The 25,274-nt window shown below is 44.2% G+C and overlaps 1 protein-coding gene across 1 annotated transcript; it reads right to left on the bottom strand.

Annotated features, from left to right (window-relative positions):
• Positions 1 to 1,369: 1,369 nt before the first annotated feature.
• csnk1e (casein kinase 1, epsilon) lies at positions 1,370 to 19,852 on the bottom strand (the record flags this gene model as incomplete). Its single annotated transcript, XM_080021683.1, has 9 exons — positions 1,370 to 1,402; positions 3,916 to 4,055; positions 4,329 to 4,533; positions 6,546 to 6,694; positions 7,434 to 7,604; positions 18,222 to 18,450; positions 19,293 to 19,441; positions 19,553 to 19,663; positions 19,777 to 19,852. 9 exons carry the CDS (start codon positions 19,850 to 19,852, stop codon positions 1,370 to 1,372), a joined length of 1,263 nt encoding a protein of 420 aa, XP_079877809.1.
• Between the last annotated feature and the right edge of the window lie 5,422 nt (positions 19,853 to 25,274).

Genomic DNA, 25,274 nt, shown 5'->3' with positions numbered 1-25,274 from the left:
CAGTCTGCCAGGCGAGGATTGCAAGGACTATGTGATTGGGGCGATGCTTGTTATGTCCCTCTACGTTAGGTTGATTGTGCCTCAAGCCTTTTAGACGTGGCTTTACTAGGGGTAAACGGAGCATTGGTGAGTATAGATTCCATCTCTTTCCCTCCACCTCTTCCTCTGCTTGATTGCCCCCTTCCCCTCCTATCCTATAGGTAAACGTATTGGCAAAACAACAGAAAGAACAATATTTGATATCGGGACATCGACGCACCTTCCCCACGGCCACCATTCCGGCAACTTCCCCTCTACCCCTTTCATTCCACCTTTCCGTCTCTCTTTGTGTCATACTACTGTCTCATTGGCTTCACCTAGGGCTATTTCGCCATCATCGAGCCCAACATTCAACTGCGTTTTTTATATATTAATTTATGATCAAGGACAGCAAAAGCAGCAAAGGTAGCTCTCGCACATGAGCGGATTGAAAAACAGTTACATTTTCAGCTTTAAACGCATGTCACCTTAGCAATCTTAACCAGTGACAGGATAACTAAAATGAGTCCCTTTTTTTTTTTTGCACATTGATGTCATTGTAATGTCGTTTTTTTTTGCAAGAGGGGTCTCGGAGATGGGCGGCCCCATCCAGTATTAACAAGCGTTCCCCAGTATCAACGAGATCCCGGCAAGTGTTATTGGGGTCCATCTTGCATCATTAGCCTGTAGCTCTCCAATGGACCCCTCCTGGCAGCAGTGTACCCACAGACATGCCGGCACCTTCTTTCCCTTTGGCAGCTCCAGACCTTCCACTTCTGATATGTTTTCATCCATTTCATCCATTTCATCCTCTTCGATCCATTCACGTTTTCACCTGACTACTGTATTTCGAAGTACTTGAAGGTGCATGTGATATCCTGCAACTGCTGTCAAAGCACAGGGAACAAGGGACAAAATGTGTTACTTTTTCCTGGTGTATGCATTCATTCATTCCGCAGCATCAGTAACTTAATAAATAAATTGTGAAACAAAGCCGAGGTGTGTAATGTCTGACTTTACACTCATTACAATATCTTAAAGCACGATGAACGTTTTCAGAGCATATGTCTATATAATTCCATATACTGTACTTCTGAATAAAATATATAGTAAGAAATTTTGTGCAAACAATCACGTCGGTAATAAGAAAAGATCCGAGAAGGAACTTGAAGTCACTAAATAGGAGGTACTTTTGAAACACACACACAGGGCAGTTCTTGGGTACTTGCTAAAAATAAACAGCCATAGAACCCCCCTTGAGTCGTGTTGCTGTGTGGAGGTGGTTTGCATCTCTTTCTAAAATTTCCATACCTGTCAGTAAGCAGTGGGGTGGCTCGAGGGAAGGTAGGGGTCACTTTGCCAGATGGTCAAATGGCACGCTCACCTGGGTGGGGGATGTTGAAGAAAGACATAAGAAGGCCATTAAAAGGGCACAGATAGGAGACAGCGTTAGGGTTATACTGTAAATGCAGTAGTTTAAAAATACGCCAAAATCGACAAAAATCTGCATAAGAATACACGTTTTTTGTGCAGACATTGGAAAAACACTGTCTGGAAAATAATCGATACCCTTGATAATGCTACAGTGAAAAATTCAAAAGTTCCTATTTCAAGTCTTTCAGAATACCATAGTGAGCACGAATAGACATCTGGTCACAACCGTTAACTCTTCAAAAGAAGTGAAGTGCAGGCCGTTTTATTGGCCGAGGGAATTCTCCACCATTACCACGGTTGTGGTGTAGATTCCCCCGAGCGCTAATGCTAACGAGACGCTGTGCGAGTTCAATGGCGCCATCAGCGAGCAACAAACCTCCCACCCCAATGTTTTTTTCATTGTAGCCAGGGACTTCAACCATGCCAACCTAAAGACTGTAGTACCCGAGTTCTACCAACTTGTGAACTTTGCCAGAAGGGGGGATAGTATACTGGACATAGTGCACACCAAGATCCGTGAATCATACAATGCGATTCCCCACCCCCACCTTGGCTACTCAGACCACTTATCTGTTATGCTACTCCTGGCATAGATATCACTGCTGAAACATTCCAAGCAGGCACACAGGACCTGCCCTGCAGGACTGCTTTTAGAACTCTGACTGGAACATATTCAGGGAGGCAGCTACCTAGGGCCAGCACATGTGTGTAGATGAATAAACAGACTGTGACTGGATACATTTAGAAGTGCTTTGAGGATGTCACTGTTATGAAGCAACAGCCTTCAGATCGGGGGATGGAGTAGCTCTCAGGTCATCGAGGGCTGAGCTTTCTCGTGTCATCAGAAAAGCAGAACACCAGTATGCACAGAAGATTCTAAACTTCTGCGATACCGAGGACAATAGCGATGTGGCTGAGCATCCAGGCCTCAAAAGACTACAAGACCACAGGCCAACGACAGTGACACCCAACTAGGTCCCTGACACACTTCTCTCCACGGAGGCAATGTGGACAGCGTTCTGGCTGGCTTCATCACTGTGTGGTTTGGGAATTGCACAGCATCAGAACGCAAGACCCTGGAACGCATAGTGAGGACAGCCAAGAAGATCATATGGGTCTCTCTCTCCTCCATCCACGGCATTTTTCAGAGGCGCTGTGCACGCAGAGCCTCTTCCATCATGAAGGACCTCTCCTACCCCTCACAGAGCCTGTTTGCCCCTCTGCCATCAGGCAGAATGTTTCGCAACATTAGAACCATCTCTGCAAGGCTGTGCAACCGCTTCTTCCTCCAAGCTGCCAGACTTCTGAGTACCATGCTGCCATCAACCACAACCATGGGGAGCCGTTGCTCAGGAGGTAGAGTGGGTCATCTAGTAATCGGAACACTGCCAGCTCAATTTCCGGCTCCTCCTGGTAGCGTGCTGATGTGTCCTTGCGCAAGTCACTAAACTGCTCCCCTGGCGCCCCTATATGGCAGCCAACTGCACCTAGATACGTCAGTTTCTAGGATGGGTAAAATGCAGAGAAATGTATTTCGTTGCCTCAGTACTTGTACTCTGTGTAATGACAATTAGTTGAATCTAATCTGAATCTAATCTAATAAACACCTCACCCCCATACTAAATCCCTACTCCACACAATGCCCCCTCCCGTACCCACATCACATGCTGGATCCCCCCCTCCCGCACACAGGAACATCCCCACATTACATACACAACTCACCTGGACTATACCTCCCTGCTCCTGCAATGGTCTGTTTATATAATCGAATGACTACCCTGCACCAACACTTTATACTATCATCACTGTTGTGCTTTTTATTTATACTGTGTATAACTATCACTGAGGTTCACTAGTTAGGCATTACTTATATTATTTATAATTTTACAGTTTTCCAAATTACAGTTGTACTGCATTATTTATATTAGATATTATAATCCACTGTTTTAATTCATATTGCTTTGCCACTGTTTTTATTCTGTTAAATTATCCATTCTATTTGTTTACATATAGGTGTACTGTTCACATACGCACTTTACAAGCGGACCACACTTTAAAGGGCAGCAGTCACACCATGCCACAGACGTCGCCTTCGTAGTTTTTTTTAATTTTGAGTTGTGTTCATGTTTCTGAACACTCTGCTGCCATTAACCACATAAGCACCTCACCCCCACACCCCACCACTATTCCACACACTGCCCCCCCATCACATGTTGGATACGCTTTTAAATTTTTTTTTATTATTACTTATTTTCCTTTTTCTGTGTTATGTGTTTGTGTTTTGGGTCAACATAATATGTTTTGTGACTATGTTGTATTTTGTGTCCATGAGAAACGACATCTCGTTCCCGTATACTTTGTATGTGGATGAATGACAAATAAACTTGAATTGAAACTTCAACTTGAGCCTTTTCGTTTTCTAACCCTAACACTAGATTGACCTAGTATGACCTCATCTCGAACCTGCGACGGGTTGACACGTGTTTGGTCAAGGCGCGCGTTGAGGTCAGAGGAGGAGACGTTGGGGGGGGTGCCTCGGTGGAGCCTCATGGCCACCTTCCTCTCCCGCTCGGCACGGGTGGCGGCCTGTGGGGAGCGGTTCCCTGAAAACACATGGATGAAAACCAAAAAATGCACATGCATTGATGTACAAACACACAAAAATGTACAATACAATACAACACAGTCTACATACTTTTCCCTGTTTATTACTGGAGTCAAAGTCTGACTCTAAAAGCCCACCTTGCTTTTGAAGGAGGCCGGAGGGAAAATTAGTTGAGGGCTCACATTGTATACAGCCATATGTGTGTACACACACGACCTCAAACCCAACAGCATCTTTCCTGTTTTTGCCCCCCCCCCCCCATGCGACTCACCCAGTTGTTGGACACCCACGCGCGAGGCCGGGTTAGCGAGCGGCGCATCGGGGCCGTTCCGGACCCTGTTGACCGCGGCAGGAGTCGGACCCGGGGGCACAACACGCCCCCCTGCTCCCCTTTGGCCTCCTCCTCCAGCTCGCTCCCCCCCCTCTTTCCCCTCCCTCTTCTCCCTTTCCCCGTCCTCATTTGTGCGACTGGCCCCCTGCAACAGAGAGCAAGGACGGTGAGATTCCTGTCCGTTATTTTTGTGGCAATGAGGTCAACGCTCAGAAGAAGACCGTTCTCTGTTAGTAGACATCTTTAGAATACAACTGAAAATGGATGACTGAAGACTGCAAAGATTTGTTTTACAACACTGAACCATGGGTATGGGACTGACCATGTAGGGAGGGACATGCTGGGAGGTGGGGAGGGGGTAAGAGAGTGATAGACATCATGGTGCTTGTTTTGTCCCAAAAAGAAACTAGTAAAATAAAATAATCTACATCTCAAATAAAAACACACTGTTTTGGCGCACCGGTTGTGTGCATCCCATCACTGGGGCGCTGTGGGCACAGTTGGCACCGCCGGAGAGGGAGCGATCGGGACACAGAGCCGACCCTGCAGGGCGATTTTATAACAGGGGCTATTCATAAAACATTTTGGGCTGAAGCCCCTGTCACCCACCCCTAACGGCGCCACTGTCACCAACGTTCGATTACCGTAATACCTGAAAGTGGGGGGATAAAAAAATCGGTGTCCCCCCGATTCCTGCACCCCTGCCCTGAACCCGAAATTTTGTAAAGTGTTCGTAGGCCTTTGGAAATATGGGATGAAGAAATCCCTGTGGAACAAGCTTTGAACCTCCAATACGGAAACATAATAGAATAGAGATTAGAATAGACACTTAGAATATACACGTTCCAATGACACCTGTCAAGGGGTGGGATAAATTCGCAATTGATCAGTCAGTTCTTGAAGTTGATGTGTTGGAATTCGGAAAAATGGATAGAGGCTGAAAAGTTCAACTCCACTTGCAGATTAACTCTGTTCTAGATGCAATGGCATATATACTCTGTGTTGTATGCCAAGCATGCTGACAGCACAGGTTAAAAAAAAAAAAAGAGGAAGCAAGAAAAATGGGCAAGCGTACTGTAAGAATCGGATCCAACTTTGACAAGGGCCAAAATGTGATGGCTTGACTGGATCAGAGCATCTCCAAAACCCTTTTGTGGGGTGTTCTCAGTATGCAGTGGTTAGTACCTACCAAAAGTGGTCCAAGGAAGGACAAACGGGGAACCGGCGACAGGGTCATCGGCGCCCATCTGAAGTCTAGCCTGTCTGGTCCCATCACACAGAAAAGCTACTGTAGCACAAATTGCTGAAAAGATTAATGCTGCTATGATAGAAAGGTGTCAGAACACACAGTGCATCGCAGCTCGCTGCGCATGGGGCTGCGTAGCTGCAGCCCATGCGGACCCATGTCCACCGCCGAAAGCGCCTACAATGGCCACGTAAGCGTCAGAACTGAATCATGGAACAATGGAAGAAGGTGGCCTGGTCTGATGAATCACATTTTCTTCTACATCATGTGGAGCACATGATGGAGTACCTCATGTGGCCTGCCACACAGTGCAGGCCCTCCGACACAGAGACACAGGCGATGGAGTTGAAAACACAAGTTTATTGTAGTGAGTAGGCATGGTGGAACAAGCCAGGAGTAGATGAAAAACATGTCATGACAAGGGCTCCTCCTATGTGTGTGGGGATGGGGGTTTTACCTGTTGCTCGTTGATTGTGCTAATGAGCACCAGGTATACAGTACATCCACACTGATCCTGGGCCTAATTACCTAGAACCAAGACATGTGTGGCTGCTCAAACCACACCACACCTACACCATACCGGGGTTAGGGTCTGATCCGATCGAGCATCTGTGGGATGTGCTGGATCAACAAGCCCGATCCATGGGGGCCCCACCTCACAACTCACAGGACTTAAAGGATCTGCTGCTAACGTCTTGGTGCCAGATACCACAGGACACCTTCAGAGGTCTTGTGGAGTCCATGCCTTGACCATTCAGAACTGTATTGGCGACAGGAAGTAGACCTACACAACATTAGTGGTTATTTGTGGTGGTTTTAATGTTGTGGCTGATCGGTGTAAGTGTCAATAGCATCCGGCGTGCAGAAAGATTAACATGCAGAAAGGTTAAGGGTGGATACAAAGCACTCACAAACTTGAGCATGTTCCAGTCAAAGACATAGTCGTAGGAGAAGCCCTGCCTGTGGAAGAGGTTTCTGAAGAGATGCCTCAGAAATGTGTAGTCTGGCTCGTCATTGAACCGCACCGAGCGACAGAAGTTCAGGTAGATGGAGAACTCCGCTGGTAGAAACAGATAAAGAATAATATAGTGAGTGAAAATAAAATTTGTGTATATTTGTACTACAGTACAAAGCAGCTTTGGTTATGAGAAAGAGTTGCATTTTGATATTAGACAAAACCCAGAGGCCAAATCATTTTGATATTAGACAAACCCAGAGGACATCTTGAAGATCAATCTTGAAGATTCAAGATTCAAGAGGTTTATTTGTCACATACATATACATCTAATAAATCAAACTCTCTCAAACTCTGACTACCCACAGTGCAAATAGGGTCAAAAAACAATAGTAGAATGTAATAAATAGTTTTGTTTAGTGACCATTGTTTGTAACCTGACCTTGCCTTGTACCTGGCTTAAACAAACTTTGCTTTAGTAAAGATTCAGTGCATGATGTCATAATAAAGTTGTAAGAATAAAGTTTGTTCACTTTATCATTGTACGAGACTATATCTATCTATATCAAAAATCGATGCTGTTTTTGGTGCCACATGAGCCACACGGTGTCATTTGGCCAATCAACTGAAACTTAAAAAACTATTGTATTTTGACTTGGATGAATGATTCTATCAATCAATCAAGGTCTCCAGTTTGCTTCTTGGTTCAGTCCTGGTGAAGGGGCACAAAGATTCTCTTCAGCCAGTTTTGCGAGCGCCAATTTATAGGGTCGAAACCACTTGGAAGAACCACGGGTAACAGGGACCACATCGATGGCGGAGTGAACCAACCACATCTACTCACAGGGAAAGCCTTTACACAGCACATTGATGGGCGTGGACATCTTCTTCTCGCTGATGCGCTCGTACTTCTGCGGCTTGGTTACAGCCTTGAGACCCTGCCAGGGCAGTGAGCCCAGGTTGAAGTACATGAGGACGTAACCCAGGGACTCTAGGTCGTCCCTCCTGGACTGCTCTGTTGGAGGGAGGAAGAAAAGAAGGAGAAGATAGAGGCATAAGAATGAAAGGCCACCTACAATACCTTTGGCATTTTTGAGCCATTTACTCCCTTTTGCAATACATTAAGTTTACTGTCACCACTGGTCATTTTTGACAATCAACTGATTCTAGCAGCAAGAGTTAAAAATGCCAAGCTTGACTATCCAAGCAGGTAACCCCACTTACTGTGAAATAACATAATTCAAACCATATTTATAGTGAAATTGGCTGGAGGTGGCCTTTACATTATCACAACTAAAATAGGAGAAGATGGAAACAGTGGTGCCACCAAGAGGTGCCCAGACCTCTCTCCTGCAGGAGAATGGTGAAATGGCCAATGGCGAAACATGGCAAAATGAAGGTGTAGGTGAAAAGAATTGCTATGGGTCGCTTGTATTTAGTTAACCAACCAGAATCCTCAAGGACAGCCCAAACTGCTGCGCTCATTGATGCCCTTGCAAAACAGTGGAACCTTATTTCACCCCTGTCATGATGTTGGCTACAGGTGGATAACTTGATGGAGTAATTGAAATCAAGAGATGAATGTTTTTGAAAAGGAGATTTTCATTCCCCCTCTGGAAAATAACCGACAGGCTGGGAAAGGAGTGATGAGAAAGAAAGCGGCTGTGGAAGGAAAACAGTAAAGATTAAAAAAAAAATGGGAAGCAAGGGCTGGTGAGAAGAGGAAAATCAGACAAGTAGAAATTAGTAGGAAGTTCAAGGTATGTTTACCGTATACAGGCACAAACACATAACAAATGCACCTCAATCGCTTAGAAATTGCCCGTGTGCATGTTTGGCCTGGCTCATACTGCCCCACTTGCTTACAGGCCTTTTCATTAGTTGAATAGACTGACTTGCCACATCCAAAAGCCACGTACCGTATGTAGTTAGTGATCTGTTCCTGTATGTAGCCATAAATGTTGTTGAATGTTCAGTGTTAAGAAGTGGATTTTTTGGAAAATTGAAAATTTCAATACACTTTAATTTAACAATGAAGTTAAAGAGACAGAACACTGCCATACTTCATGAAGCAGATGCTTTGACGTTGTGATAGAAAAATGCAATCATTTATGCATTTAATATATGCTTCATATAACCAATGCTCACATGCTTTGTTCTTATAAACTATGCTCACATGACTAGGAGCGTCAGGATTGGAGTACAGCTCAGACTCCCTTGGAGTTATGTCTGTAGCTTATCATTCTCCAGCTCATGAAGGCCATAATACATTCTCATCTTCTTCTTGTGTGTGTGGAGATAAGACAATATGATGTTGACACACACCAGTACTTTTCCAAAGGACAAGCGGCCTGTATAACCAACTCTTTTACTAGAATGTTTACTTTTCCGCAGATTGCCTTGTTATATGCTGTGAAAAATCTCTTGAGATCTCAATAGATAATTGTTTGTATTATTGTATTCTGAGAACCAATAGAGATTGTTTGTAAAGTTAGGACGTGAGTTTAGCTCTTCACACGAAGTAGGTCTGAAATTCCACGACAACATCCTGTGTATAATCCCATCAACACTTCCATTTGGGCATGTCGTGGAAAATCATCTATCCATCTATCTATCTATCTATCTATCTATAACCTATCTACAATTCTAGAAATCTGTCTGTCTGTATGTATGTCATTTGATTATCTCGACAACTGCTCATCCAATATACTTCACACTTGGCAGGTGTACTGCTGCTGACCCAAGGACATGCAGTGTCGAATTTGGTGCAATTTGGACACGCGACACGTGTAATATTAATAAACTTTGAATAAATAAGCAAACAGCGAGCCGCTCTGTGCAGTTGGAGCGCTTTGTGACATCATCTAATTCCACTAAAGGGAGGTGATTTGTGACATCATCAACCAATATGTGAAGCACGAGATGCATGCCTGGCAAGCGATGTCGGCGCATTGCTATCGTAAGGGCAGAGGAAGCGCTGGAGATGAGAGCTGAACGCCGGGAGCATGATCTTCGAAGTCACACATGCACGTGAGAGAAGGAGACCCCTACGCAGCGAGCAGAGCGCCTGGCAGTCCACATAAATGTGACTTAATCATTGACTGAAGAAACCTGGACTCCACTGATCCTCCTGAAGTTCCAATATACCTATATTTTCACATTTGATGATTATCTATTATTGCAAAGTTGTCTTACATTTTGTTAAAGTGCCATTTTGAACGGCATGCATTAGCAGCGGAGCCAGTGGGGGGCGGGGGGCTTCAGGGCTCACAAAGAGTGTCTTTCCACGGTGTATGACTTTAACTGGCAATTTCATCTTCCACTGTGGAACACAGGACTGAATCCTTGACATTTTGTTAAACTGTGACATTAAAATGTCTTAGAAATACTTACTTTTTGAACGGGCATGTACTGGTAATAATAATAATAATAATAATAATAATAATAATAACAATAATGATGATGATGATAATAATAATAATAATAATAATAATAATAATGGTCCAGGTCCAGTTTAGTTGTGTTGGGTGCGTGGTACAGTTTCCGAGGTTCTCTGAAACGCAGCACGATTTTCCGAGTTCACTTCAACGTAGCATGAGCTCCCCCCGGTCTGCCGTCTCCTGGTTGCTCGTTTTTGCAGAGCAACCACTATGCGGTCTACATAGGGCAACCCTCCTGTCCTTAAAACAACTGTCCATGTTTGTCTGTAAACCAGAGCTTCTCATTGTTGGAACTCACCGTGTTGTCCGTGGAAAAAGAGCTGCAATCTCAGTGACAGGGTGGCCGTTTGGTGCCGTGTCGAGCACGTAATTTATTTGATGAGTTTTTCCCTTGGATTACATTTTCAGTAAATTACGCGTCCATGAAACATTAAAAACGTAATGGTATTTTTGTGGGTAATTAAAATTGCATGGCTATTTTTCAGATGCCTCGCTGGATCTTGAACACATCACTCAGTCACACATTTCGTTATTTTCAAGTGGACGCTGACACATTTTTAAGGATTACTTTTTATTCTACTTTTCATTAATCCCGCAAATTAATGTGGACCACGGATATCAAATATCAAACAGAGGTCTCACATCTCACAGGTAAGAAGCTATTTAAATATACACGAAAATCCATAGTTTGGTAATGTTGAAACACTACAGAGTGACCGTGTCCACACCGAACACTAGACACAGTCCAACTGGACACTCTCAATCGGAATCTGTACATTTATAGTAAATAATATGATGACGTCATAAAGCGCCTTACTGTAAATCTCATCTCGTTCATTATAGAACCAGACGTGTGACGTTAACCAGACCAACTGAATATTTTGGGTCAAATTTGTTCAGTTTTTCACTAATATAGGCTCCGTATGTGGATCGATCTGGATGAAATTAAAACCACAAGATCCTTGTGGTTTTAATTAACATAGCGGTTCAAATGACACCTCAACCGTGTTTCTATTTTATGCCAAAGTACGACTTCCAGATAGTTCTAGCCGGGTTGGACATATTTTGGCTCGCCTATGTTAAAATCGCTCAAAATGTGGTCGGTTTTTTGATAATATCTCCGTATGTGGATCGATTTGGATGAAACTTCATCCACAATGTCTTTGTGACAGTGCAGTTCAAAACAAGACGTAACCGTGTTCATGTGTTATGCGTTCGTTGCTTTTCCAGATGGTTTTAGGCTTCAAAATTCGGAGAATTATTTCCCGCACAATAACAATAAGGGCCTGCGGTCTGGATCCCTAATAATAATAATAATAATAATAATAACAAATATAGCTGCAGGCGGCAATACACGGGGTCCAGTGTATTCGTTTTAGGTAAGTATTACAGTTTTCTTGATAATCTTTAATCTCTAAATTGTTTTTTCAGAATTTTCTGACTGACCTTCAGAACGCCCTGGAGATGTAAACATAATGTAATTACACTGCATGTAATTTCATGAATCTAACGTTTATGGCATTACGTATGAAATATTTCCAGTTCAACGAGACATCAATCATTGATTTTAATTTATGATTTTGACATAGATGTATGAGAAAGGTCAGTTATAAATAATTGTTCAAAATCGCTGAGTTTGTAGTTTTGATATTGCTTGAATTGAAAAATAGATTAATTTGTAAATTAGAACAACAAATGACAAAACAACCCAGATAATTGTTTTATTAAACAGCTGTCCAAAACAGTTGGACAAAATAAGTAAACAAATATCACAGTATTTATAAAGATCACATGTAAAATAACCAATAAATGTCATTAAAATGGCAATCTTAAGAAAATAAAATAAATGAGAAATTGAATTGAATAAAAATGTAATATAAACAGTGTTTTTCAACATTGTGTTGTATGTTGTTTTTTTAAGTAAAGAAAACAATGTTTAGAAACTGAATGTTTGCACATTTGTCCATGAGCAAACATTCTGAATTTTGTTTTTCGCTGTTAAACTCATTGCTGCACATTGTTTATTTCTGGAGTCTCCAAATTGTAAATAATCCTGGTGAAATGAACCTCTTAACACGGAGACGTATGGGGAATCAACACTTACATTGAAAGTTTTTCCATTAGCGTTTTTTTCATCAGATTTTTCTGCATCTGTAAAAATAACAAAAATAACTTTTGTAATTACGTTTCAAAACAATAATAAAAAATTAATGCAATTTTAAAAATATATAAATACATGTTATTTGTAATTACTACTTTATTGTACTTTTTAAGTTAGTAATGCACAATGGTAAAATCCAGTTTAGTAGATTATTTGTCTATATTGTTATGCAGACAACATTTATGTGACTTTAACATTAATTTGCGATTAGAATTATTATGGGATAATTACTCAAGATCACAAACACTTTCTGGCTTTTCATTACAGTTTGTTAAGTGTAATTATAGGACAATGTTTATACATGACGTTAATTACCAAAAAAGGTATTTTATTTTTTATTTTAAACTAAATGTTGTCATTGTTATAACATACCTTGTTGCATTGAAGTACATCTGCAATTTCTGTGATGGTAGATACTGTGTGTCGTGTACGTCAATTATGATGTATTTACGATAATTTAGGATAGCAGTCTAATTTACGTATTTCTTTACTAAAGTTGAGTTTAGTTTTTTAGTTGGATTACATTTTCATTAAGTTCCGTTTCGACAAACTTTGTGGACATATACATGTTTGAATATGTGAGTGTGTAAAAATACACACACACACACACACACACACACACACACACACACACACACACACACACACACAAAAAAATCGTATGTTAGTATCACTAAGTCCAAATCCATTTCACAGAGCTCCCATGCAGAAGTAGTGACTGTCTTGATTGTGATGAATATTAATACATTTTCTACCATCTATAACTTGTTTTATATCCATGTTTAATACAACACAGTCAATTAATTCTATTATATAATTATAGGACCCAGAATCGCGATTGTGGCGCCTCCCCTTGCGGCTGCCTGCGCGAGCACCTTGTGTCGATTACGCACATTTTGGTATTTTTTAGTATTTATAGAGCTTATTGTGCGTAATCACCGGGTGTCATGACATTTCACTGCATATATGTATGAACGTATGTATATGTATGTGACAAATAATCTCTTGAACTTGAACTTGAACAAACGTGATATTTCTGTGGGTATTGCACAGCTTCTATTTTTCCCGACGCCACCTTGGATTTTGAACTCATCACAGAGTCGCACATTACAGTGTTTTCGGGGGACGCTCGGATGACATTTCAAGGACAATTTTCTAATATTTTTTTCATAAATCCGGCAAAGTAATGTGGACCACGGATTTAAAATATCAATCACAAAAACAGATCTACTGACATCTACCAGGTAACGAGCGATATAAATATACACGTAAATTGATCGTTTGGCAACCTCTAAAGACTACAGAGTGACCGATTCCACACCACCCACTGTACATGGTCCAACGAGACTTTGTCAATCGGAATCCGTACATTTATAGTGAATAATGACGTCATAACGCGCCTTACTGTAAATAATCATCTCATTCATTTTAGAATGAAACATGTCACCTATCAGTTAACTAAGACCAGCTGAATATTTCGGGTCAAAGTTGTTCCGTTTTTCACTAATATCTGCTCTCTATGTTGATCGATTTGGATTAAATTTAAACCACAAGATCCTTGTTAGATTGCGGGTTAAATGACACCTCAACAGTGTTCATAGCTAATGCCAAAGTATGTCTTCCAGATAGTTTTAGCCGGGTTGGACATATTTCAGCATCAGATGTACTATACTATACTATACTGTTAAAATCGCTCAAAATTTGTGGATCGATTTGGATGAAACTTTAACCATGAGGTCTTTGTGACAGTGTGGTTCAAACAAGACGTAACCGTGTTTGTGTGTTATGCTGGAGTAGGTTTTCCAGGTAGTTTTAGGCTTCAAAATTCAGGGAATTTTTCCTCATTTGTCCTATTACAATAACAATAAGAGGCTGCCATACAATTACAATAGGGTTCCAGGCCTGCAGGCTATTGCCTAATAATAAATATAGCTGCAGGCAGCAATACACAGGGTCCAGTTGAGCCATGTTAGGTACGTATTAGAATTATACAGGTTCTCGGAAATGCAGCACGATTTTCCAAGTTTACCTTGAACGCTGCATTGGCTGTTGTCTCCTGGTTGCTTGTCTCACGGAGCAACCACTATGCAGTCTACACAGTGTAACCCTCCAAATGCGAATGAGCAGAGATGGAAACCGGACTTTTATAACATGGGGTTATAATGTCACAAAGCGGCCTGCTCCTGAAACTAATCAAATCGTCTCAACGTTCCTCTACTTCCGGTAAGATTATGACAGTTTTTTAAAACAAATTTCTTATAATAATAATAAATACAGCTGCAGGCAACAATACATGGGGTCCAGTTTAGTAATTTTAGAAACGTATTACAGTTTTTCGGATTCTGTGAAACGCAGCACAAGTTACAAAAAGTAGCTGACTCCATGTAGCTGTAAACCAGGGTTTGTCATTGCTATAACTCACCGTAATGCTTGTGGTAATACAGCTCTACTCTCAGAGGCTGATATATGTTACCTCAGCGTTGGTTATCCACACTGTGATACGAGGTCTGCACAATGCCATAACGGTGATCCACTGTGTTCTCCCCTTGCTGGGAACCAGTCGCCGCCCAGGGCGATGGGACTTGTCGCACCGAGTAAAACCTGTCGTGACCGAGGGTCGGTCCGAGTCTGGCATGTCCACGTCAAGGTCCGGGTGATAGTGGGCTGTTTTGTTTTATATAAATTAAATGTTTTGGAAATAATTTCTGTATGAATAAATACATGTATACTTTAAATAAAGTATATTATTTTTCATGTGTTTTTTCAATTTCACCAATCACCGTGCACTTACAGTACGTCAATGAATGTTCCTCTGTTGTTGTTTAGTTTGAATGTCCCTTAAGAACAAAGGTTCTTAGAACTTCCTGCAGTGCAAAAATACCTTCTGCGACTGATTATAGTTTTTAAGGGTTTTGTTAACGCAGCACAGTTTACAGTTTTCCAAGTTCCCATTAAACACTGCATTGGCTCGGGTTGTCTGTCTACGTGAAGCAAACGCTATGTAGTCCACAGGGTGCAAGTCGCTGGATGTGAATGACTGCCAAGAGATGAAGTTTGGACTTATATAATTTTGGATGATGATGTCAGAAATAGGGATGGCTCGATACCACTTTTTAATGTCCATTACCGACACTGCAACCTTGAGTATCTGCCGATACCAATACCAATCCGATACCTATCTTATTTCCTCTTATGCCATGGGCACACTACACCACATTCAAAATTGTCAGATCGCTGTACTGTTCACACTCCACAAGTTTCTGTCTTGTGATCGGGAATCTTGCAGTCTTGTGGTTTTCAGAATTTAAATAAAGAACTATATTACAAACCTAGAGAAGAAAAGTGAAATTGGTATGTTGTGTGTTTCTGGCTGCTGCTCTGTGCACTTCCGTCTCCCCATCTGTCCCCCCCCCCCCACACAGACGTATGGGGAATCAACACTTACATTGAAAGTTTTTCCATTAGCGTTTTTTTCATCAGATTTTTCTTCAGTATTTTTTTTTTTAATATTGTGACCGACCTCGACGACTGGATTTTTGGACAATGGCTACTTTATTGTCTTAGATTTTTGGCTATTTTTCAGCATCTGTAAAAATAACAAAAATAACTTTTGTAATTATGTTTCAAAACAATAATAAAAAATTAATGCAATTTTAAAAATATATAAATACATGTTATTTGTAATTACTACTTTATTGTACTTTTTAAGTTAGTAATGCACAATGGTAAAATCCAGTTTAGTAGATTATTTGTCTATAGTGTTATGCAGACAACATTTATGTAACTTTAACATTAATTTGCGATTAGAATTATTATGGGATGATTACTCAAGATCACAAACACTTTCTGGCTTTTCATTACAGTTTGTTAAGTGTAATTATAGGACAATGTTTATACATGACGTTAATTACCAAAAACCTAGAGAAGAAAAGTCAAATTGGTATGTTGTGTGTTTCTGGCTGCTGCTCTGTGCACTTCCGTCTGCCCATCTGTCCCCCCCCCCCCCCACACACACACACACACACTGTAGCTTGTTGTGTCACTCCCGACTCGATCCTGACACAACCAGATATTAAACATGCTTGATATCTCACGGCTATCAGTGAACCATCTGCGAGCACTCAGCAAGCAGTTGGATCGCGTTATGAGCATTTCACACCACATGCTTGTCACTCACAGCAGTGCGATATGATTTTCCACCGTTTTGGAGCTTTGCCCGGCGATCTCCAAAAACCTGTCCGCGAGTGGAAAACCAGGCCAGAGTCACATGAGCTGAACTCTGCATTAAACAACTAAGCTGTTAATAAAATATTTGTCTGGATGCACTTTGTTTAACCTAGCCATCGACAAAACATCATGCTCAAACTGTGAAACAAATGTACTCCCCTAAAGCAAGAAATACATAGTCCACAACATGACTCATACCGCTTTCCCACCGCACCAAAAACCCAATAACACCCGGTAAAATCCAGAATTTGTCATCAGTGGGAAATGAAAAACCCGGATCTCAGCCCCGGGTCATTTGAGATCCGGCACTGATGTGAACAGGACACCCGGGTCGACCCGCTAATTTTGGCCACCTTAGCGTCGCGATGCAGGAGCATAGCGGAGAACCCCCATGCTCTCCACCGGGCTCCGAGTCACTCCAGCATCGCCCCAAGCCGGTTCCCGCTCCCCGCTGTGGGTTAGGGTTAGGGCAGCCGGCAGCACTGGCAGCATGGTGCTCACCAGCAGTATGGAGTATCCATGCATGGGTGCGCCCCAGCAACATGGATACTCCATGCTGCTTCTACTGTAGTGTTGGGTTGTTCATGAACGATCTGATTTTTTTGAACGGCTCAAACCACTTTGTTTTACAGTTTTATGTTATCGTTTACAATGGGAACCCGCTAGTTTTGGTGTGAAAACGGTATCAGTCATGCATAGTCAGAGTACCTATCTTCTCATTCAACTTCTGGTCTTCTGGGACCTGAAACTCATAGGTCTTTGTGGACGGGAACACAGGAGGTGTGAAATCTGCCACTTCCACTGCTGTTCCAAACACACAATGCTGCTGTTCATACAATGCAATATGTTCTAATATTTGTTGTTTACTATAGGCATAATAAGTAATATAAGCAAATAGCGGAATTTATAGTACCCAAAAGGATATATTTTTCTGCATCACTTCAAACACTGACTTTTTATTATTTTTATGTCTTTTATATATTTTTTATTTCTTTATTTTTTGTGTTCTTTCCTTTTTATCTATAAGATTTGATGTCTCTCTCAAAAGGGAAAATATTTCAATCGACAGCCGGTAGATACAGATCGTATAGGAACTGGTGCCCAACCCTAGTTATGACTGCTTGAATGCTGCGAAATAAGGAGGGACACGGCACCGGGTAAGATGCGAACAGAATGCGTTTATTTACAAAAAAAGGCAAAAGAGATAAAGTATCAAATGATAAACTGGGTGTTGTGTCAGCTTGTCTCGACCAAGCAGATACTGCCCGAAGCAACCACTACAGACCGACGGAGTCTACAGCACACATGATGCAAATGCCCCCCCAGAGAACACATTTTGCACATATATAACAAATTGGATGATGATGTCATAAAGCACTCCGCTCCGCAAACTCAAATCTCGCTCCACCGCCCGACCGGATGTAGTAGAACGTTGGCGTCTCGGCAATGCGCAAACCTTCTGCTACTGCCGGTAAATTTTAATCGGTTTTTCACTAGTTCCTGCTCCAAATGTAGATCGGTATGGATCAAATTTGAACCACGAGATGTCTGATATGTCCTGATTTTAATGAGACCTCAACCATGTCCGCGGGTTCAGCGGTTGTCGTCGGTCAGACACTTTTAGCCCAAAAAATGCCAAGGAGAAAAATAATAGAAAAATCCGAATAGCACAAAGAATGGTTGTTTATTGAAATCTCAAGAGCGTTTCACGGCAGTCTGCGGAATGTCTAAACATTCTAGTCAAAGAGTAGGTTCTATAAAACCGGAGAAAACATGACAACATGCACCATGAGCCGGGCCTTACCGATCCCCAGGTGTGTGTTGATGGAGGCATAGCGGGCGGTGCCGGTCAGGTTCTTGTTGTCGCGGTAGGGGATGTGCTGGTGCGTGCGGGCATCCCGGTACTTCTTAGCCAGGCCAAAGTCGATGATGTAGACCAGGTTTCCCTTCTTGCCCAGGCCCATCAGGAAGTTGTCGGGCTTCACATCTCGGTGGATGAAGTTCTTGGAGTGGATGTACTCGATGCGGCTGATCTGCGGCGCGAGGGGAAGAGTCGGGGAGAGAGACAAAGAGGAAGAGAGACGAGATGGAAATTAATAAAAGGGATAAGGGGGTAGTAGCGCAAAAGATAGGGATGAGAGAGTAGAGGATGAACAGAGCGAGAGGCAGGGGATTATAGTAAGCGGTCAAAGGCGTAGAAAGAGGAAGTGGCCCCAGAACGAACAAATACTCAGATTTAGAGAGATGCATAATATGTGACAGTTAAGGAGGCTTGGGAGAGACACCACAGGCTTTAGGGAGCTGACAAGTCCCAGATTGGAGACCACTTTTATGATTAGGCTGCGCGGTTAAAGACACCATGTAGGGATTTAGGCGTTGCCTCGATCTAAGGAACAAGTTTCGGAGGTTTAGTGGAGAATTGCCATTCTAATTTCAAATGATCCACAACTAAAAATAGCCACGTCCTTTACAGTATGTCGAGATGACATAAGACGATAGATACATGAAAAGCATTTTTTTTTTTCAGAATCAGAGTCAAAATGAGTTTATTCTGCCAGGTGCATTTACATGTACAAAGAATTTGTCAAGGTGAAGATGGTATGTTTCTGCAGACGATGTGTATTTAAGCAAAAAAAGATTCACAGATTAACAGTCTGAAAAAATAAAATTAAAAAAAAATAGTAAACAGAAATAGTAAATTATATGAAAATATTCAGAATATAAAAATGTGATCGTATGCACAGGATGAGTTATTGGTATGGGTATATAGTGTTTAGGTAGCGAGGTTATAAATACATTTGGGCTTTAACCGACTCAACACAAGAACAGGAATAAATTAGGTAAAAACAAGGTTTAGAGTGTGTGTCCCTCTCACCATCTGGTCGGCCAGCAGCAGGACTGTTTTCAGGCTGAATTTGCGCGAGCAGAAGTTGAACAGGTCTTCCAGGCTGGGTCCCAGGAGCTCCATCACCATCACGTTGTAGTCGCCCTCTGCCCCGCACCACTTTATAGACGGGATTCCCACTGAGGCGAGGGGAAGGGACAGGAGAGTGAGAGTTAGAAAGTTATTATCCAGCAAAAAGCTAATCTAAAAGTAAAATACTAACTATTCAACCTTCTCCCTTTTCCGCTCACCTCCGCCCTGCATCATTTTGTAGAACTTGCTCTCGATGTGGAGCTGTGGGTGTTTGGTCTTCACACATTCCAGCTTGATGGCCACTTCTTCTCCGGTGGCGATATTAGCACCTGGCGGGAGCAATGACGGAGGAGGCGCTATAGAATCACAATTTCTACTCAACAGACTCATTAAACACACATATAACATACACGCAAAATAAACTTCCCATTAACATCTTTACCGAGATAAATGTCTCCAAATGATCCACTCCCGATCTTTCTGCCAAGACGATACTTGTTTCCTACCCTCAGCTCCATGACTCCTCGGACTCGAAATTCTCTCTAAAAAAATAAAAAAAACAACATACAAAAAAAAGCGGTCATTGTCAATGTGGCAATCGACGAAAAGGCTATAATAAAGAATGCAAAGCTTCCCAGTTTAAACCCTGAAGCCGGTGGGTTGGTGTGAAAAACGTTAATGATAAAGAGACTTCATTCACCGTGAAGTAAGTGGGTCACTGACATGTTTTTGTTTTTTTCGAATCAGTTAGCATTAAGATAAACATGAAGATATGAAGAAATGTGTAAAATAGAAAAAAAAAATCTCTATGTTCAAATTTCAAAAAAAAGTTTCAAAAGGGTTCAGGGCTTAAAAGTCAAAAAATGTCAGGCGACCGTTTTTTAGACAGTGAAAAGGTCTTTTTTGATGAACAAATTATAAGTAAAATTTTCGACTTAATAGACATACATGAATAAACTAAATACATTTACTTTTACAAAATAAAAGACTAGTAATGCATGTATCACATTATATTTTTTTACTCCCCTTTAAAAAGCTTATTTGTCATTTACTCCAGCATAAAACCACCTTAATGGATGTAAATTAGACAATAAACATTTATTTACCAATTTACTATCGCTCATAATCTCTGCGTCAACAGTGAAATTCTTGTGTGAAAAAATGCATCACAGACTATATGGTTCAGTAAACCACACTATAATTCGGTACAGTTCAGTAAACACCTAGACTAAAATACGATTTTCTCATGTCTCAAATGTCTTCTTGTGTGACCGAGAAGCAACCGTAACCATAATTTGGACTCTCAAAAGCAGGGTCTGGGTCAGAACCGCCTCAGCTTGACTCTACTCAATTAGGTACCAGGTACTTAGCAGATGGGTAGCGGCTGCTACCCATAGTGACGCTGCAAGAAACTGCTGTGACGTCATCTTCAACACAACACATACAGGAACAACGGAGGCTGTCGACAGGATGGTGTTCTTGATTCTTGGTGTGTGGCTGGAAAAGCTTTTCTGGTTTTCTTGCCATCTTCTTTCTAGAAACCCAGAGGATGCTAACTGCCATATTTTTAACCTTTCTTAAAAACTTCAGTGAGGATTCTCTGTGGCCAATCAGTAGTCTGCAGTTTTTTCACGTGACATTTCAGTGTCTCATCAGCTCGCTTGGAACCTCGACGGCGGCGGTACCAAAATAAGAACCAGGTACCAGGTACTATCCACAACTTTTGCCCAATGGAAAACGAAAAAGGCAAGTAGAGTCGAGTCGAGTTGAGCCGGTTCCATGCGGTGGAGAAGCGCCAATAAAACAAGGTTTGAGAATGACCGATTTAGACCACAGAAGTGTGCATGATAATACGACATTGTCCTCATTTCATAAGGAAACGCTTTTAATGAGCACAGGCCTTGTTTACAAGCCCCTACTACAAGGCTGGAATTCATAAGGTTACATGGACACATGAGGTTAAACATGTAGTGAATTAAGTCTTTTATTTGGGGGGGGGGTGTTGGACTAAAACACAGTTTTGACCACAACCCAGGAGCATTGCTCCATTCCTGGAGCATTTGGAACCCCGGGGGGTGACTGCACCCACATCAACAGGCCCAAGCTGCTGCTGCTGATCTGGCTCCCAGTACCAATAAAAAACAACAACCCTGAACCCTCACGTTTCCCTCATTTTCACCCTAAAAAACCCTGCAGAAACAAAAAAAAAAATGCACCATAACATTTTGTGTCAAGCGTAGTACTATCCATCCACAACCGCACCTTGATATATATTTATATACAGTATATAGACATCTGTCACTCTTTAACCGCTCCCCCTCCATCTCCCTGACTGACCGCATTTCACCTCCTACCCCATACGACCCCCACCCCTCCCTCTGCCCCAGACACAGAGAACAGTCAATGGACACCCCGCCCCCCGGCCCCCGCCCAGCCCCCGCATCCCATGTCTCCGCCTTACCCGGGTTATGTCAGCGTCTTGGGGGAACAACTCTCCTCCTCACACGGTACCATGGACAGCGGCGCACGGACGCGCTCGACGTCTCAAGCCAGATGCTAGTCTGCGCCCTCCTCCTCCACCACCACCACCACCACCACCACCACCATCACCAACAGCAAACACACACGGTAGCCCGGTTGAGGGGAGACGAGAAAGAAAAAGAAAAACAAACAAACAAACAAACAAACAAACAAACAAACAAACCGCGAGCCGCCCCGTCAGCAACACAGCGCTGACAGCGCCGATGACGTCATGCGAAGACTTCCGCAGGTACCCGGATGTCGCCGAGAGGCCACCGCGCAGACGTCTTCAGGCTGCATCGCCCGGTTTCTTTCAGTCCGTCTACAGCTGCTTTCATCCGGATCAAACTGTCAGAACGTGTGAAAACACAACTTAATGTGCGTGGCGATAGCAAAGGTGTCTTGGTGAAACGACTCCTGTAACAGAATAATCGCGATCGTGCCCCAGGAAGTGTTTGCCGTTTATATGGGTCATACGACATCTACGTGATTATATGCAACGCTATAGTGTTGTTTCCGATGTTTATATGTGTTTGGTACGTCTAGAATCCTTGTTTATGCCTATATCTGGAAACTAGACTATAATTAACATGATTTACGGATGGGTTAGATATAAAATAAAGAAATTATTTAATTTGCAATTATCCTCAAGACTGCATTATTTTCCCTGCATTGTGCCCTCAGTCCTTTTCAACCGTTGAAATACCTTTAAATGGCCAATACATCCCATAAGATGCAGTTTTCCACTTGCCAGGAAGTGATCACACCTCCGACCTTGGAAAGGAAAGGAGCCTGCCAGGTTTGGGCAGGTTGGTTGCCTTCCTTCAGTTGGAAAGCCCCTCAGCTTGAACACGTTTATTCGTTTAGAAAACAAGTTTTAATGGTTTAAAAAAGCAAGGCAGCTCAACTGAAAATAACAGTGAAACACAGGATCGAGGAGATGGATTACACTGTTTGTACCACGTCTGGCACGATAAAATGGTTTGGGTGTGGAAAGAGGGTGGTTTGATGAGCCCACACCTCCTGAACCCCCAATCGCCATAAACACCCAGCCCCCCTAAACCTCCAGCCCCCACTGAACCCCCAGTCTCCCCAAACCTCTAGTCCCCACCGAACACCCAGTCCCCCTTAACCCCCGTTCCCCCTAAACCTCCAGCCCCTACTGAACCCCCAGTCCCCCTAAACCCCCAGTCCCCCTAAACTTCCAGCCCCCACCGAACACCCAGTCCCCCTAAACCCCCAGTCCCCCTAAAGCTCCAGCCCCCACCGAACCCTCAGTCCCCCTAAACCTCCAGCCCCTACTGAACCCCCAGTCCCCCTAAACCTCTAGCCCCCACCAAACCCCCAGTCCCCCTAAACCTCCAGCCCCTACTGAACCCCCAGTCCCCCTAAACCTCCAGCCCCCACAGAACCCCCAGTCCCCCCAAACCTCTAGTCCCCACCGAACACCCAGTCCCCCTTAACCCCCGTTCCCCCTAAACCTCCAGCCCCTACTGAACCCCCAGTCCCCCCAGTCCCCCTAAACCCCCATTCCCCCTAAACCTCCAGCCCCTACTGAACCCCCAGTCCCCCTAAACCTCTAGCCCCCACCAAACCCCCAGTCCCCCTAAACCTCCAGCCCCTAATGAACCCCCAGTCCCCCTAAACCTCTAGTCCCCACCGAACACCCAGTCCCCCTAAACCCCCAGTCCCCCTAAAGCTCCAGCCCCCACCGAACCCTCAGTCCCCCTAAACCTCCAGCCCCTACTGAACCCCCAGTCCCCCTAAACCTCTAGCCCCCACCAAACCCCCAGTCCCCCTAAACCTCCAGCCCCTACTGAACCCCCAGTCCCCCTAAACCTCCAGCCCCCACTGAACCCCCAGTCCCCCCAAACCTCTAGTCCCCACCGAACACCCAGTCCCCCTTAACCCCCGTTCCCCCTAAACCTCCAGCCCCTACTGAACCCCCAGTCCCCCCAGTCCCCCTAAACCCCCATTCCCCCTAAACCTCCAGCCCCTACTGAACCCCCAGTCCCCCTAAACCTCTAGCCCCCACCAAACCCCCAGTCCCCCTAAACCTCCAGCCCCTAATGAACCCCCAGTCCCCCTAAACCTCTAGTCCCCACCGAACACCCAGTCCCCCTTAACCCCCGTTCCCCCTAAACCTCCAGCCCCCACTGAACCCCCAGTCCCCCCAAACCTCTAGTCCCCACCGAACACCCAGTCCCCCTTAACCCCCGTTCCCCCTAAACCTCCAGCCCCTACTGAACCCCCAGTCCCCCCAGTCCCCCTAAACCTCCAGCCCCTACTGAACCCCCAGTCCCCCTAAACCCCAAGTCCCCCTAAACCTCCAGCCCCCACCGAACACCCAGTCCCCCTAAACCTCCAGCCCCTACTGAACCCCCAGTCCCCCTAAACCTCCAGCCCCTACTGAATCCCCAGTCCCCCTAAACCTCCAGCCCCTACTGAACCCCCAGTCCCCCTAAACCTCCAGCCCCCACCGAACCCCCAGTCCCCCTAAACCTCCAGCCCCTACTGAACCCCCAGTCCCCCTAAACCTCCAGCCCCCACTGAACCCCCAGTCCCCCAAACCTCTAGTCCCCACCGAACACCCAGTCCCCCTTAACCCCCGTTCCCCCTAAACCTCCAGCCCCTACTGAACCCCCAGTCCCCCTAAACCCCCAGTCCCCCAAACCTCTAGTCCCCACCGAACACCCAGTCCCCCTTAACCCCCGTTCCCCCTAAACCTCCAGCCCCTACTGAACCCCCAGTCCCCCTAAACCCCCAGTCCCCCTAAACCTCCAGCCCCCACCAAACCCCCAGTCACCCTAAACCTCCAGCCCCTACTGAACCCCCAGTCCCCCTAAACCTCCAGCCCCCACTGAACCCCCAGTCCCCCAAACCTCTAGTCCCCACCGAACACCCAGTCCCCCTTAACCCCCGTTCCCCCTAAACCTCCAGCCCCTACTGAACCCCCAGTCCCCCTAAACCCCCGTTCCCCCTAAACCTCCAGCCCCTACTGAACCCCCAGTCCCCCTAAACCCCCAGTCCCCCTAAACTTCCAGCCCCCACCGAACACCCAGTCCCCCTAAACCCCCAGTCCCCCTAAAGCTCCAGCCCCCACCGAACCCTCAGTCCCCCTAAACCTCCAGCCCCTACTGAACCCCCAGTCCCCCTAAACCTCTAGCCCCCACCAAACCCCCAGTCCCCCTAAACCTCCAGCCCCTACTGAACCCCCAGTCCCCCTAAACCTCCAGCCCCCACTGAACCCCCAGTCCCCCCAAACCTCTAGTCCCCACCGAACACCCAGTCCCCCTTAACCCCCGTTCCCCCTAAACCTCCAGCCCCTACTGAACCCCCAGTCCCCCCAGTCCCCCTAAACCCCCATTCCCCCTAAACCTCCAGCCCCTACTGAACCCCCAGTCCCCCTAAACCTCTAGC

This window comes from Zeus faber (assembly GCF_960531495.2).
Source record: "Zeus faber genome assembly, chromosome: 20".
NCBI lineage: Eukaryota > Metazoa > Chordata > Actinopteri > Zeiformes > Zeidae > Zeus > Zeus faber.
The sequence above is the reverse complement of the archived record's forward strand: the minus strand, read 5'-3'. Positions and strand labels throughout refer to the sequence as shown.